Source organism: Macrobrachium nipponense, chromosome 7 (genome assembly GCF_015104395.2).
Source record: "Macrobrachium nipponense isolate FS-2020 chromosome 7, ASM1510439v2, whole genome shotgun sequence".
Taxonomy (NCBI): Eukaryota; Metazoa; Arthropoda; class Malacostraca; order Decapoda; family Palaemonidae; genus Macrobrachium; species Macrobrachium nipponense.
Genome location: NC_061109.1, coordinates 104,190,895 through 104,205,751, shown reverse-complemented (window position 1 = coordinate 104,205,751; position 14,857 = coordinate 104,190,895). Strand labels below are relative to the sequence as shown.

At 36.3% G+C, this 14,857-nt stretch overlaps 1 protein-coding gene across 1 annotated transcript in view; it reads right to left on the bottom strand.

Annotated features, from left to right (window-relative positions):
* The window catches only part of LOC135217115 (discoidin domain-containing receptor tyrosine kinase B-like), a 165,994-nt gene that overhangs the window by 72,326 nt on the left and 78,811 nt on the right, over nt 1-14,857 (bottom strand). The window contains exon 2 of the mRNA XM_064252817.1: nt 12,434-13,084. Coding sequence (XP_064108887.1) covers nt 12,434-12,506 — 73 coding nt within the window. The 5' untranslated portion in view covers nt 12,507-13,084. The remainder of the gene's footprint in view (nt 1-12,433; nt 13,085-14,857) is intronic.

Here is a 14,857-nt window from a genome sequence, read left to right as displayed (position 1 = left end):
CTGCCATCTAGATAATGTTGATTTGACCAACAGATTGTAGTCACTTACGTCTTACCTTTGTGCTTGCTTGTAAGGGTGCATGTCACCAGCATAATAATGAAATTTAAGCATGAAGTACCAATTTCTATCAGGTTAATTGATATACTTTCGGTGATGCAGTGTGCATATGGAAGGCCATTGATCACTCCTTGTGTCTACCTCACATGGATAGGAATTGAACGCGTGTGTACGGTTTTATGTGGTTCTGTTTTCTTTTATTACATAAGATATAGCAAAGTGATAGGGCACCTTATTTTTTTAAATAGACATTCAAGAATTTTTGCATTACGCTTAATCATAATAGGAGAGTCGTAGTCGTGACTCGATTCTTCTCGGTGTGGTCTTTCGTGTGCGTTTGTTGGATGATGATGAGTCTCGCTGCCTCTGTCCTGCGGCACAGATAGCCTATCGTTTTACATGGATGAATGACCTAATATTGTGCCTAAATTTTCAGATTCATTCCACGACAGTTTTTATTTATTTATTTATTTTCTCCCAAAATTACATACCGTTATTGACCTGTTTTACGGGTAAGATCTGGCAATTTAACAATTACAAAATATATCCTTGACATTGACCATATTGGAATCGCAGAGTATTGTAAAACCAACTAATCATCATATATATATATATATATATATATATATATATATATATATATATATATATATATATATATATATATATATATACACAACTAAACGTCAATTTTAATACCTGCAGTGGAGATGAGGCCTATTTAAATAGGCAGGAAAAAGTAATTTTGTTAGGATAATGGACAAAGTTATTGACTTTACAAATATCTCTTGATAATGAAAAGTTAAATATTGATGTGGAAAAACAAGACAAATTGAAGCAATACATGTAACTGTATATGATACAAATTGCTTTACTGGGACTGGACATGTCTAATTAACGTTCATGTAATGATATATCTGAGAATTTTGCTTAAGCTGTACAGTGTAAGTCAAAAGATCGGATCGTGAGAGATAGGCCTAAGACCACCTCACTCGGCTGATTTATCGCTTAGTGGTAATGAACCGTTGAAAGTGTTGATCTTTCTTTTTTTTTTTTTTTTTTTTTTTTGTCACGTTAAGTGGTATATTTTTCATAGGATTTTGTCTTTTAAGCTTAGTGTGATGGGTAGCAAAAATTAATTTCATGATTCGATTAATACTTACGTATCATACTAAATGAGTTAAGAGATTGTTTCATTAATCATATTAACGACTGATGAACTTACTGTAATTGCCTGCTTGGTTAGAATAAAAGAAGTGTCAGGTGACTTTTACTTTGTTTGAGTACCTTCGTCACTGTCACCCTGTAAATCTCTTATATTTTGTTGATAATTACAAGAGCAGTGTCAATGTAAAGAGTTTTTTAATTATTATTACTAGTAGTTTTTACCATGCACTTTCCGTCCACTGGTTGGTTATTTACGGTATTATTTGTAGTACGTATATATATATATATATATATATATATATATATATATATATGTGTGTGTGTGTGTGTGTGTGTGTGTGTGTGTGTGTCTGTGTGTGTGTGTGTAATTTGCGTTTAAAGAGATGGGGGACGAATAAGAGAGAGAGAGAGAGAGAGCCACGAAAATAATCCCGTGGATCTTTACAGATTTCATAGGAAACGAAGTTTATGGATACAATGGTGAGTATTTGCATGACCTTAGCTCTGTGTGATTATTACCAGGTCGAAGTGTAGATGAAAGTTGAAGCCTTGGAGGTAGTTTAGTTATAAAGGATGGCTTCAGGTGGAGGTGAGGACGTTCGTGTTAGGTTACAACGAAGAAAATTAGCCTACAGGGAAAAGATATCAAAGTGAAGAGAGTTTGAAAAAATAGCAATACGCAAGAATGGTGTCATGAAATGTGCATGATATGCAAGATTGTTGAGGCACATAAAGGGTATAAAAAGAAGTCCATTGTGGAATATTTAATACAGAGGTTAATAAAGGGGAGTATAAAAATAAATGGAGGGTTTGAATGGCAGCTGCGGGACAGGAAAATAATAGGCTGAGGTATACATGTCCATGAATATAACAGCTAAAAGTGAATAAAAACAAAAATGGTAGGAGTCAGTGGAGGTATATGATCAATTTAGGCAAGCATTTCAGAGGAAATGGACTGGGTAGTTGTTCCAGAAGGTTATATAAATCAAGAGAAGGTAATTTAGCGGCTGTGTAGTAAAACATGCAAACAGAGATGCAGTCTAAAGGGCATGATGCAGTCCTGTGTTCATGGACTATTTTAAAGAGTAGCTGAATGCAGTAGATAGAACACAAGTATGTAGCAGAATTATGCAAGACCGGTAGTGATTAGTGAAAGTTGATAATTCTTTCAAAATTTATTGTTGGCATGAAGATGGCCACTATAAAATGTAAGAATTGAAATGTATCCAAGATTTGGTGGAATAACAAGCGAGGTGTTGTGTTGTGTCATGATGATGAGTGGCTGACTTGGGTGTATATGATGACATAAAAAGGAGTTTTCATAGTTTATTCTGTAACTGGAAATGTGACAGAGGTGACGGCAAGATCATTGCTCGCATGCCAGTTTGAACATTGCCAGTAATGGCGTCAAAGTAAGCATATCCCTTTGACCACATCTGTGTCAGTTTTTAACTTAGAACCTTCACTTATTTTGTGCGTGAAGGTATTTGTCTGTAAAATGTTGTTATTGTTTTTTGCCTTATTAACTTATTTTGATTTTAATATATGCATATTAATATTAATAAAAATTATTCTAATTCTCACCTTCATTACATTAATGCATGTATCATCACTAGTATCACTACCATCATCACTCATGGCTAATCCTGAACATAATTCGGGCCATCAAGAGATCATCACTGATGCTTGCTGTATCATGGTTTCCAGCATGGTTAGTTACCCTAGGGCCTAGGTGTATGCCTAGAGAACCATTACTCTCACCACAACTCTCACTGCGAGGAGACATTGTCATAATGATATCACACGATTAGGCACCGTATCTTCATCAGAAAACTAAACTAAAACGTAGCAATTACAAACTTGTAATAGCCGCAACGGAACAGAAGGCACTAAGTAGGAACCTCCAAGATTACCCACGTCTGTGACTCACCAACAGCCCTTGCTCTGTTTTCATATGGCTGTTAACACCTCCTCGACGTCATGCTCTGCATGCTTAGCATTATAACGTTTTGGTGGATGAGAACACGCTGACCAAGTCATCCGCTGCTTCCTGGGCTGGTGAGGTATAAGATGTTAAGATAACAATATTTTTTTTTTTTTTGTTTTTTTTTTGGGGGGGGGGGAGACCTTTAACCAGGTTTGCAGTGCTGTAATATATTTTCATGTAATCTCATGGTGTAAACTAGGAAGGGTTAAAATACTTTTGTTTGTCGTAAAACGCAGTTGCAAGCCATTCAAGCACAAAAGCACTAGAAAGTGCAGCGTTAACGCAGCCATTCGAAGAATATCTTACTACATATGGAGTTAGAAGGGTCATAAATGTGAGACATGTTGAGATATCACAAGTAGGGGATGAAAAGGTAAGCACATATTTTTATAACATGAAAAACGTTGCCCAAAAGTGTTTCCTCTAAAAGGTCTTATTATCAATTGATAGGCCAAAGAGATGGGCAAAGAAATGCCTCTATCTGGGTCAAGCCAGAGGTAAAATAAGGAAAAATAATTAAGAGAAAATATTCAAATGATTCAAGGTTCATATCATCTTTCTGCAAACACCTATACTCGGTTTTTTTCCATCTGTCCATCCGCCTGTGGTGTTTGCGTATGGTAACACTGCGTCCCGGGCTTTAGATAGTTACATTCAGCTTACATTCAACAATAATAACAATATCCTATTTCTAATATTAACGGTGTCATTCGCATACAGTAATTATTAAAACACTTTTCATTTGCAAATGTACACCCAGATATCCTTTTATTTACCTAAAACTTACACATATCGTAACTATTTAAAGCCCGGGACGCAGTGTTACCATACAAAACCACCACAGGCGGATGGACAGATGGAAAAAAACAGAGTATAGTAATGATGGCGAATCAATTTACCCTAACACGTCATTTGATGGCCCATCTGGCATCTGTTTAGTTTAGCAGCCGATTAAGTTACTGGTTTTCATTTGACTTTAACAAGTCACAGCCGAGGAGTGAGAGAGTTAGAGGAAAAGATAAAGAATAGAGAAACGTGGGCAATTAGTTCACGTTCTTAGTTAAACATAATTATCGTCATAATATGATTAAAAATGGGAGGGCTTCGACGAGATAATCCTCAGCCTACCTCTGTGGGACCTGTTACCAGCTCATCAGATATCCCATTCTCTCTCTCTCTCTCTCTCAGCGTGGGCGAGGCCGCGAAGAAAAACTTCCCCCTTTTTTCAACTATTTCGTCAATGGACCTCTACCCAAACCCAATTTCGCTTTAGGCCTCTTGTTCAAGGATATAGTACCTTAAAACTTTCCATTTGGCTCCTTCTTTAAAGAGACTTTTCGAACATGCCCATTCTCCTTTGTGCCATTCCGACTCTTCCAGAATATTGATGCAATTCGGAACTTTTCTGCTGCACTCCTCAATTTCGCTCATCGCTGTTGGTCTGTCTTTGGTAGTGTGTTGTAAGTTGGTCTTGTGTAAGAAAAGGGAATTCACTCATGATTATTATTATTATTATTATTATTATTATTATTATTATTATTATTATTATTATTATTATTATTATTTGATATTATAAGTTTTTCCTGGTTCTTCATGAGAGTATAACCAGGATTTTAGTGTAAAACTCAACTGGTCATGGACAAGACAGAAATGCCCTAATCCTGCAATAGGCTATAATAGCTACGATAACACTTTTAGGTAATATCAGTTCAGCAGCCAGTAAAGACCAGGTACGATTGCTTTAATGCCTTTCAAGCAAGTTTTCGACCCTTGCATGAAATTTTCTGTATGTTATGATTACACGCTCCGTTTCCATCTCCATTTTTTGAAATTCTTGTTATATCTCAACACTGTTAACGCACCCCTTCACCCACCGACAAGTATAGCTCAATTTTGTCACCTGGGCCATCGTTTGTCGCACGGATAACTTTTCTTTCCAATATTTTAATTATATTTTTTATGCATACGAGACAATATCCGCTGTGGGGAATTATTTAAACAGTTCAGTTTTACCCAGTAGTACCTGCTAATAATTTCCTCCGTTAGGAGATAAGAACTTAGAATGGAAGGGAAGAGGATAGACCATAAAGGTTTATTCCTAATTATGTCTGCTTGTGTAGCAAACTGAGTTCTTACTTATTATCTTTAAAAGAGCGCTATGGAAGGTATGAACTGCTTTAGAAAAACCAACTGCTGGACCAGAATTAGGCTAAGCAAAGTTTCAACTATTATATGGATTATAGAGACAGAAGGCATTTGATTCAACTCGGTTAAGAATGGCCGAAGCTGGCCTCCCATAATTGCATTGATATAATATCCAATGAATGGGAGATCGTTTCAGGTAATGGATAACTTTGTCAAGAGAAAGCATTTGATAGGTATTAGACTAGTTTTCGAGATTTTCGCACTGTATCCTTGATAATCCTGTGATGAGAGTTTCTCCTTTTGAAAAAGGCTGCTTGCGAGGCTCGTATATGGGTCGTGACACTTTTTTTTTTTTTTTTTTTTTTTTTTTTTTTTTTTTTTTTTTTTTTTTTTTTTTTTTTTTTTTTTTTTTTTTGCACAACCTGGCGTTCACAAGTACTGCACAAAAGGAAATGTCATCGCAGGACAAATGCTCGTTGGTTGTTCAACTTTTTAATTTTTGGGCAGGTCTTGTGACATGAGTGAAGGAACATGTGATGCTTGGCTGTTTTCCTTAGCAGCTAACGATGTTTGTTGTCTCGAGATTCTTGTACGACAATTATAGAAAGTCGACATATTCATAAATTAGTGGGACTGATCTTTTTTCCTTGCGTTCCAATATGCTCTCCTTTTGTTTGGGTTAGGCTTAGATAAGGCCAGTGGTATGCTCGCCCCATCGGCCTGTGCAGTAACCATCTTTATTTATCAGGTCAACAGGCATATCCCTGTGTAAACTAAGACAAAACTCGTTACTCAAAAGCATTTTTCAGTTTACAGCTTTTGCAAAACAATGAAGGAACACATTTTGGCTTGCCAAATCAGAGTGAATTTACTATTCCTTTGTAGTGATTCTCTCTCTCTCTCTCTCTCTCTTGCTCAACCAGGAAAAACGCCATTCTCCCTGCTAATGGAAATACTTTAAAAAAGGGGAAAAGAAGACTCACTGAAATCTTTCTTTCCTGCAGATTTTCTTATTTCCAGACAGTGGAATCTGCATTAAGCCAAAGAACAAAGGATTTTATTCCGCTGGCGTATTGCTTTAACGTCGAAGGCTCTTGAAAACTTTCCGAGTCTAGCTTTGCTTGGTAAAACAGTGCTAGGTAATAATGACGAGAGGAATCTTGTTTTATTTTTCGTTCGACTTGCAGTGATATTATTATCTATACTCTGTTTTTTTCCATCTGTCCATCCGCCTGTGGTGTTTTCGCATGGTAACACTGCGTCCCAGGCTTTAGATAGTTACGCTGTGTAAGTTTAAGGTAAATAAAAGGATATCTGAGTGTACATTTGCAATTGAAAAGTGTTTTAATAATTTACTGTATGGGAATAACACCGTTAATATGCGAAATAGGATATTATTATAAATGTTAAATGTAAGCTGAATGTAACTATCTAAAGCCCGGGACGCAGTGTTACCATACGCAAACACCACAGGCGGGTGGACAGATGGAAAAAAGCCGAGTATAGTCATTATTTTCCAAATGCCACAACGTTTGAGTTTTAAGCATCAGAAAGCGCCGAACAACTGAATGAAATATACTTTGAGTTATGAATTGATGTGTCAACGTTAACAATGCAGAATTGTTGTTTCTTTTACAAATATGACGTTTCCATGTTTTCAGCACTGTAAATTTGCATGCTGAGGAGAAAGGCCGGCATAAATAGAATAATTTCATGGTGGTTACCTAAAAAGAAATCGTGAATCGCAATATTCAAAACGAAATTCAGTTAATCAATGCGAACTTCGAAACATTATCATATAACCGAAACTGCCGACCACCACTCTTGGAACGCAACGATTTGCCCACTACCGAACAGCTATTTCTCGCTCCTTTTTATTGGGGGAGAAGACGTTGCGATGCGTCGCGATATAAGAGGGATGTTGATCATATTATTACCCAAAGCCTCTAGAAGCAGCTTACCTGTTTGTGAAACATTACCTTTCCTTTCTTCTTATCTTTCATCCAACTTAATTTCCACCTTCTCCTAACATCGGTTTCGTAATGCAGCTGCGAAGTTTTCCCTCTGTTACATCTTCAATCCTTCCTTTACTCTCAATTTAACTTCCAGCGCTGAATGACCTCATAGGTCCCTGCGCTTGCCTTTTGGCCTAAATCTTATATTCCAATTCAAATTCCGAAACATTACCTTGGAGGACATAAATTTTTTTTTCTCCAAATACCGTTGTGTTAATATGGTTTTAGATCAGAAACTCACTTTCCAGACTAAATATACAGAGCACCTTGCAGAATACATATCGAACCTTTTATTCGTTTCTTTTATAATTTCGCTAAACGTGGTTACCTACACGCAACCATTTAATTAAAGACCTCTAAAAAAAAAAAAAAAAAAAAAAAAAAAGACTTGAATGTTGCTTTTAGAGTAAAGTTGTATAACCGTATCATGATTTAGCTTTAAAGGTTTCCAGAAATTTCCTCCAAGATATCAGGCCTCTTTGTCTCGTAATTCGTCTTTGATGAAGTTTAATTGCTGCTTCCGAAAATCTCGGGTCTTGCAATCACTCCAAAAGGATTGTTCCGCTTTTTCCGCGCCTTTAAGATGGTAAGATACAATTTAGATTTAATATAATAAATATATATGTGTGTGTAATGCGCTGGTATTTGTTTGAATATATAGTGTATACAGTAAGATGGTAAAGGTATTCAAAATCGTCGTTAGATACAATTTGTTATATATATATATATATATATATATATTTATATATATATATATAATACATATATATATATATATATATATATATATATATTTATTTATATATATAAATGTTCGTTCGTTCAAATTTTTAAATTTTAAATCTCCGGAGCTGGTTATGCCCGCAGACTTAGTTAGTTTACGAATTTGTCATACATAATTTCTGCATATGACGTATCATTTGGAAAATAATACTATAGGGTAAACATCAACGACATCAAAGAGGGTGGAGTTTGAGAAGGGGGTTGACAGAAAGAGAATGAGAGGGAGAGGAAGTGAGAGAGAGTAGACGGGGTGTTAGGGAGAAGAAAGAGGAAAAAAAAGACAGGGAGGGTTAGAGAGACAGAGAAGAGTGGATGTTTGGGAGGAGAGTGATTGTTGGAGAGAGAAAAAGAGAGTAAGAGAAAGGAGCAAGAGGAGAGGAAGAGAGAGAGAGAGAGTAGAGAGGGTGTTAGGTAGGAGAAAGATGAAAAAGTGAGTGTGAGAGAGAGGCAGACAAAGAAGAGTGGTTGTTTGGGAGGAGAGAGAAAGAGAGAGTTGGTATTAGTAAGAAGAAAGAGGGAAAGAGACAGTGATGGTTAGAGAGAATAAGAGAAAGGAACTTTCTCTTTACTTTCTTTTCCATTTAACCAGACTGTGCCACAGCAACGCGTGGCCGGGTATAGCTATGTATATATATATATATATATATATATATATATATATATATATATAATATGTGTGTGTGTGTGTGTGTGTGTGTGTGTATGTGTATATATATATATATATATATATATATATATATATGCTTATATTTTATATCATATTATAGTTTATATATATATACATATATTATGTGTATATGTATGATATATAATATACATATATATTTTTATTATATATATATATATGTGTGTGTGTGTGTGTGTGTGTGTGTGTGTGCATGTGTGTGGGTGTGTTTGAGAGTGAGTGTGTGTGTCTGTGTGTAAAATATATTTGTTCCTAACACAGGCAGTTATAAATAATTCTTGTTATTTTGGAGACTCGAATTTCAGAGGGAAAAAGTCTCCGATCCTTGCACTCGCTGTCAAATATCCATCTGTCATTCCCCCATTCCTTTGTCACCCTTTACCGTTTTGTCCGCCACTGTCATACTCCAGAACATGATCACTAGCTTGAAAAAAAGGGAGAGATTCCAGCATGAATGTGTTTCAAACTCCTGCAAAAGCTCCCATTTCCTCGAAGAGAAAGAGAGAGAAGTTGTCGCCTTTGGAAAATGTATTAAATGTCAAAGCATTTAGATTTGGCGGTTGTTAATATTATCGGGTGTTCGAATTCCCAATGTTACTGCAAGCTTCCTGCGTTTTTCTTTTCCCTTCCGTCGGCGTATTTTTAGAAAATACGTTAATCAGATTGCTTTTGGTGGTCTTCAAGTTTTTATAGCAAAAACCTTCCACCCTATCTCTTTAACGAAAAGAATAATGAAACAAGTACTGAGATATCAAAATCAGAAACTTCACACGAAGTAGTTCTCGACGCTAAGGATTTTTATATGCAGCCATAAGTCTAGCGCGACACTGGCCTCATATTTAGCGTTTTTCTCGAGAACTTTGAATTCAGCCGCAGAAAAACCGCCAAGATGAAGGGGGAAGTAATATGCAAAGTAATGGCTGTGCGCTGTGTCAGGCACGAGAGCGCTACCAAAAATAAAAATGCCACGCGCGCATATTTCAGCTTCTCTTCAAAGCGAGATTAAGCATTGCTTGAACCGGGCCAGAATTTAAATTGCAGCCATAACTTTACGGCGCTTACCTCACGGCCGCTGATCGCTGCTCTAGTTTAAATAATGAGGGAGCAATAAAATGCTCTTTATCTCGTATTTAAGGAATACTTAAAAATAGTCTCCTTTAAATTTATACGACTTCGTTTTGTTGCGGTGCCTGCTCCTTTAATTGAGAGAGGAAGCTTATAAATTTGTTTGAGAACATCTGTGCAGTTCGGTTTGCTTTATTGAACTAGTTACTTTTACTGTAAACTAATAAGTCCTTTGAACTAGAGCCTTATTTTGGCCTATTGCCGCTCAAATTGTGTTCTTGAAGTATGTTGCAGGTTTTAGTAGGAATCAGCTATTGTACTAAATATTAAATAATCTTTATATTATGTTCCATTATTTACGTATTGTAAATGACTGATTCTCTTTTTCTGAATGCCATTTTAGATTCTAGTTCTTTGTAAACATGATGTCCTTTTGTAATCATTTTGCCTTAAAATTCTCTCTCTCTCTCTCTCTCTCTCTCTCTCTCTCTCTCTCTCTCTCTCTCTCTCTCTCTCTCTCTCTCTCTCTTCGTATATGTGAATGAATTTATTCATCACCATGAATATGAAAAGTTACTGCTCCTATCCTTTCGTGCATTTTCTTGTATCTCACCTGAGACAACGTGCTTTACCGCAGATTTCGGACATACGCGCGCTTTACTGAATACATTAAGGCCAGTATTTATTGGCCTCCATTACGTTGGTTCCATTCATTTTAACAATGGCTACATTTATCACAAGTGTCTGCGGCAGTACGTTCGAATTACAAATCTTAAAAAGATGAAAAAGGAAAACGGCCGACGACAGATAAACTGGGATATTAAACTCCCTAAAGTGAAACTCCTTTGTGGTAAATAATACCAAAATAGTATTATGTCTTTTGAAGAGCCCATTAGAAGTGACTGGTTGCTCTAAACCATTGAACAGAGCCAGGTACTGTTGTCATTAATATTTATGTCAGCCTTTTATGCATTGGTCAAAATACCTCTACTCTTCATGATTTATAATACTTAGATGTGTTGCCCCAGAGCCATTGTGAAGGAGTTTCTTTCTCATTGTAAATTTTTATGTACTACATTTTAACTCATTTGTTAAGCTGTCAGTTGTCTGATAGATTCAGCATTGGTCACACTTGTGGAACGTACAGTTTATTTTTATTATTTTTATTATATTGATAATGTTCGAATCAGTCATTCATTCATTCCATTTAACTATCGGACATGTTTACATTACAAATCATAATCATGTACTCTTCTTCCCAACTTTATCCCTATTCGGGATCGCCGGTTTTAATGAGTCTCTTCCATCTACCTCTGTCCTGTGTCATTTCCTCCCATACTCCCGTCTCCCTCATATCATCTCTAGTGCAATCTCTCCACCTGGTCTTAGGTCTTCCTCTCCTTCGCGTTCCATCCACCTCCACGTCCATCACTTCTCTTGCCTGTGTTGCTCATCTCTTCTCATCAGGTGGCCATTATCATGTATTATACGGTACTATAAGCTACATTTACTTCGAAGCTCTTCTCAGGACTTTATCATTATCACAGCACTAAAGTTAAGTTGTAGATATTCTGTCCCTTTTTAAAACGCCAGGAATTGACGGGATGAACTGTGCGTATATGGCGTTATACCAGTGAATGGCATGAGGATTCGCGCCTCTCCCTGGCCGGTGAAAAATCACTGGTTCTGTATCGCGATCAGTTACTGCTGCAACGTGGGATCTGCGGAGGGAGGTTGAAACCAACATGCTTCGGAAACTTAAGTTTCAATTCAATGGCCCCTGTGTGCTTGTACCATATAAATAGTTTTCATCCAATAATAATAATAAATATATTCTAGGTGTTATTTCGAACTTGATAGTGTTTTAAAAGCACATAAGAAGCACTTTATCTGATATTAATGAAAAGTTCGTTCGACTATTTGTTACTTTACAGGTGATTTTATGGCATGAACATTACCAACCTTGGTATGAACATTACCTGAGCCGAATCCTTCATCTTTGAACTATTGTTTTTTTTTTTCCAAACATTTAAGATAATCACTTTTATTTCCATCTTACTATTCTTATACATTCATAGTTCTATGCTGCGGTGAGGAAGATGGGCGTTAGTTTGGTATATTTCCAATTTCCTTCTGAAGTAAAGAACATCCGGTTGTACTGTTTTTCAGTCAATGGTCACTGAAGATGTATGTATATCTGTTGAAAGGGACGGTATATTATAGGTTTTGTGTGTTGACTCGAAATGATGAGATTGCCAATGTCCTGTTATGCAACATTAAAGTGTGTATAGCTGGTTCACTTAAGGTAGATTCTTGGGTGAGCCTTACGTCTACGAGACGTTTGTTTGGCGACCGCTGACTGGCTGGAAGCTGCCTACCTCCCGGTACCAGCCAATCAGCGGCCGCCAAACAAACGTCTCGTAAGCATAGGGCTCATCCAAGAATCTACCTTAAGTGAACCAAATATAGTTTTGAAGCAAGAGTAGCATCTCTTATAAGGAAACACAATACATGAAGTCCTATACTCACCCGTCTGAAGAGCTTGAGCGGCGACTGAGAAGAGACTCTGCCAGAGCAGAAGCAACAAGGTCGGAGGCCCCATGATGGCTGATGATGATGGCTCATCCCCTTTGAATCTGATTCCTAGCTTTCATCTGCCCTCTTCTTCAATACTTTATTCGTACGATCACTTCTCACTTGTGTTATTTTTTCTATTTTCACTTGTGTAATATTTTTTACAATGTTCTCATTTATAAAGATTTATGTTCTTAATTCCATGTTTTACTGCTCAGATCAGAAAGTCAACGGAGATGTGTTAGCTGTTGTATTATACTTATCAATTTTATTTATTTATTTATTTCAGTAGGGTTAGGGAGTAAGATCTAAACTGACTTTAGTGATTTGAATTGTCTCTATATAACTTTATATAACTTGAATTAGCATTGACAACTATTGCGTCTTACAGCTACTGATGACACTACGACTTTCTGTTAACTTTCACAAAATTCTGGTTCCATAGAGACATGACGTTTTAGCTCTCATGTTATATTACTGGTTAGGAATTATCTGACTGAATTCCCTGAGTCTGTTTTATTACTTGTCTCTTCTGTTGAATAGCGACGTAGATCATTTCCTGGGATGCTGAATACCTCTTACGTGTGCTGTTGCTGGGGCTTGAATCTGTGAAAGAGAAGAAAATGTATTAGGTCTATGGCTCAGTACTTTGCTGGGATGAATGTTTTTTTTCTGTAAAAGAAAACTATTAAGATGAGTATTTGTCTTTCCGTCCGTACTTTTTATGTCCGCTCTCAGATCGTAAAAACTTCTGTGGCTAGAGGGCTGCAAATTGGTATGTTAATCATCCACCCTCCAATCATCGAACTTAATAAATTGCATCCATCTAGCCTTAGTAGTATTTATTTCAAGTTTAACGCGTTGGCGGCGGTGCTAACAACACAGGCCACCACCGGGCCGTGCCTGAAAGTTTCACTGGCCGTGGCTGAGTTTCATACAGCATCATACATTGTACAGAAAACTCGATTGTTGGAGAGAGAGAAGTAGCGTTGTGCAATAATAATTGACCCAATGCCGTTAGTAACCGGTTAATATTAATGGATGCACAAATCATTCGGGTAAAAGTTTATTTCAATTCGACTCTGACTTATCAGCTCATCTGAGGAATATAACAGGAGTGAGCGTAGATGTGTTTAAGAATAAGCTCGACAAATATCTAAACTGCATCTCAGACCATCCAAGACTGGAAGATGCAAAATATACCGGAAGATGTACTAGCAACTCTCTGGTAGACATTAGAGGTGCCTCACACTGAGGGACCCGGGGCAACCCGAACAAGATGTAAGGTCTGTAAGGTAAGGTGGTTTTGAACGTAAAGATTTTCAGGATTCGTTTTAGACACGTCGATACAATTACCATTCTGTTTAAATGCGAAAGAACAAAGAGGAAGGACCTGGTTAAATGGGACATAGAATTTTGCTTTCTGCTTGCACATATAAAAGCTAAAGTTGAAATGTATTGCACTGCTGTTGATCTCGTTAGGGAATTATGTATACTTAGGAATTAGTCTAATGTGATGGGTTGCAACCAAGATGAGAAACTGAATAATGGAACAACCTTTTTATTTATATATATATATATATATATATATAAATTATCTATATATATATATAATATATATATATATAATATATATACAAATATTATATATATATATATATATATATACAATATATATATATATATATATGGTGCCGCCGTCAGTAAATCATGTAGGTCATTTTAGTATAAAACGGTTCACAGTTTCTGTTGAATAAATCTAAGATTTCGAATTTTTATTTATGATATTGATGTACTTTGCTTCTTTGTTCTGTTTTTTGTTCTGTTTTTAACATTTTGCTTTTAAAGGTGTTCCGTTGATTTTGAGCAACTCGTTAATTCTAACCCCTATACACACACACACACACACACACACTCCCAGGGTCATAAAACGCTTTATCACCTCGCGTTTAATCAATACAGTGGATCCTAGCATGATTATCCTTGTCGTTAATCTTGACAAGAATTTTCATTAACCTCCGGTGAAACAAAAAGGATGAGTTACCTAACGTTGTTCTTACTTCCATGTTGGTCAGACACGGAGCCACAGGCTCGCTTTGCGCGTATGGTTTTCTTTCTTTCTGTATCCATTTTTTTCACCCAAATTTAAATATATATAATATATATATATATATATATATATATATATATATATATATATATCCACATCTAATATATCCACATATATATACAGTATATATATATATATATATATATGTGTGTGTGTGTGTGTGTGTGTGTGCAATATTATTATTACATAAGAAGGTACAGCCGAACTTTAAAAAGAAAAAAGCTACAAACCTATGGGAACCGAAATAAAGGAAATTTAGAAGTAACGAA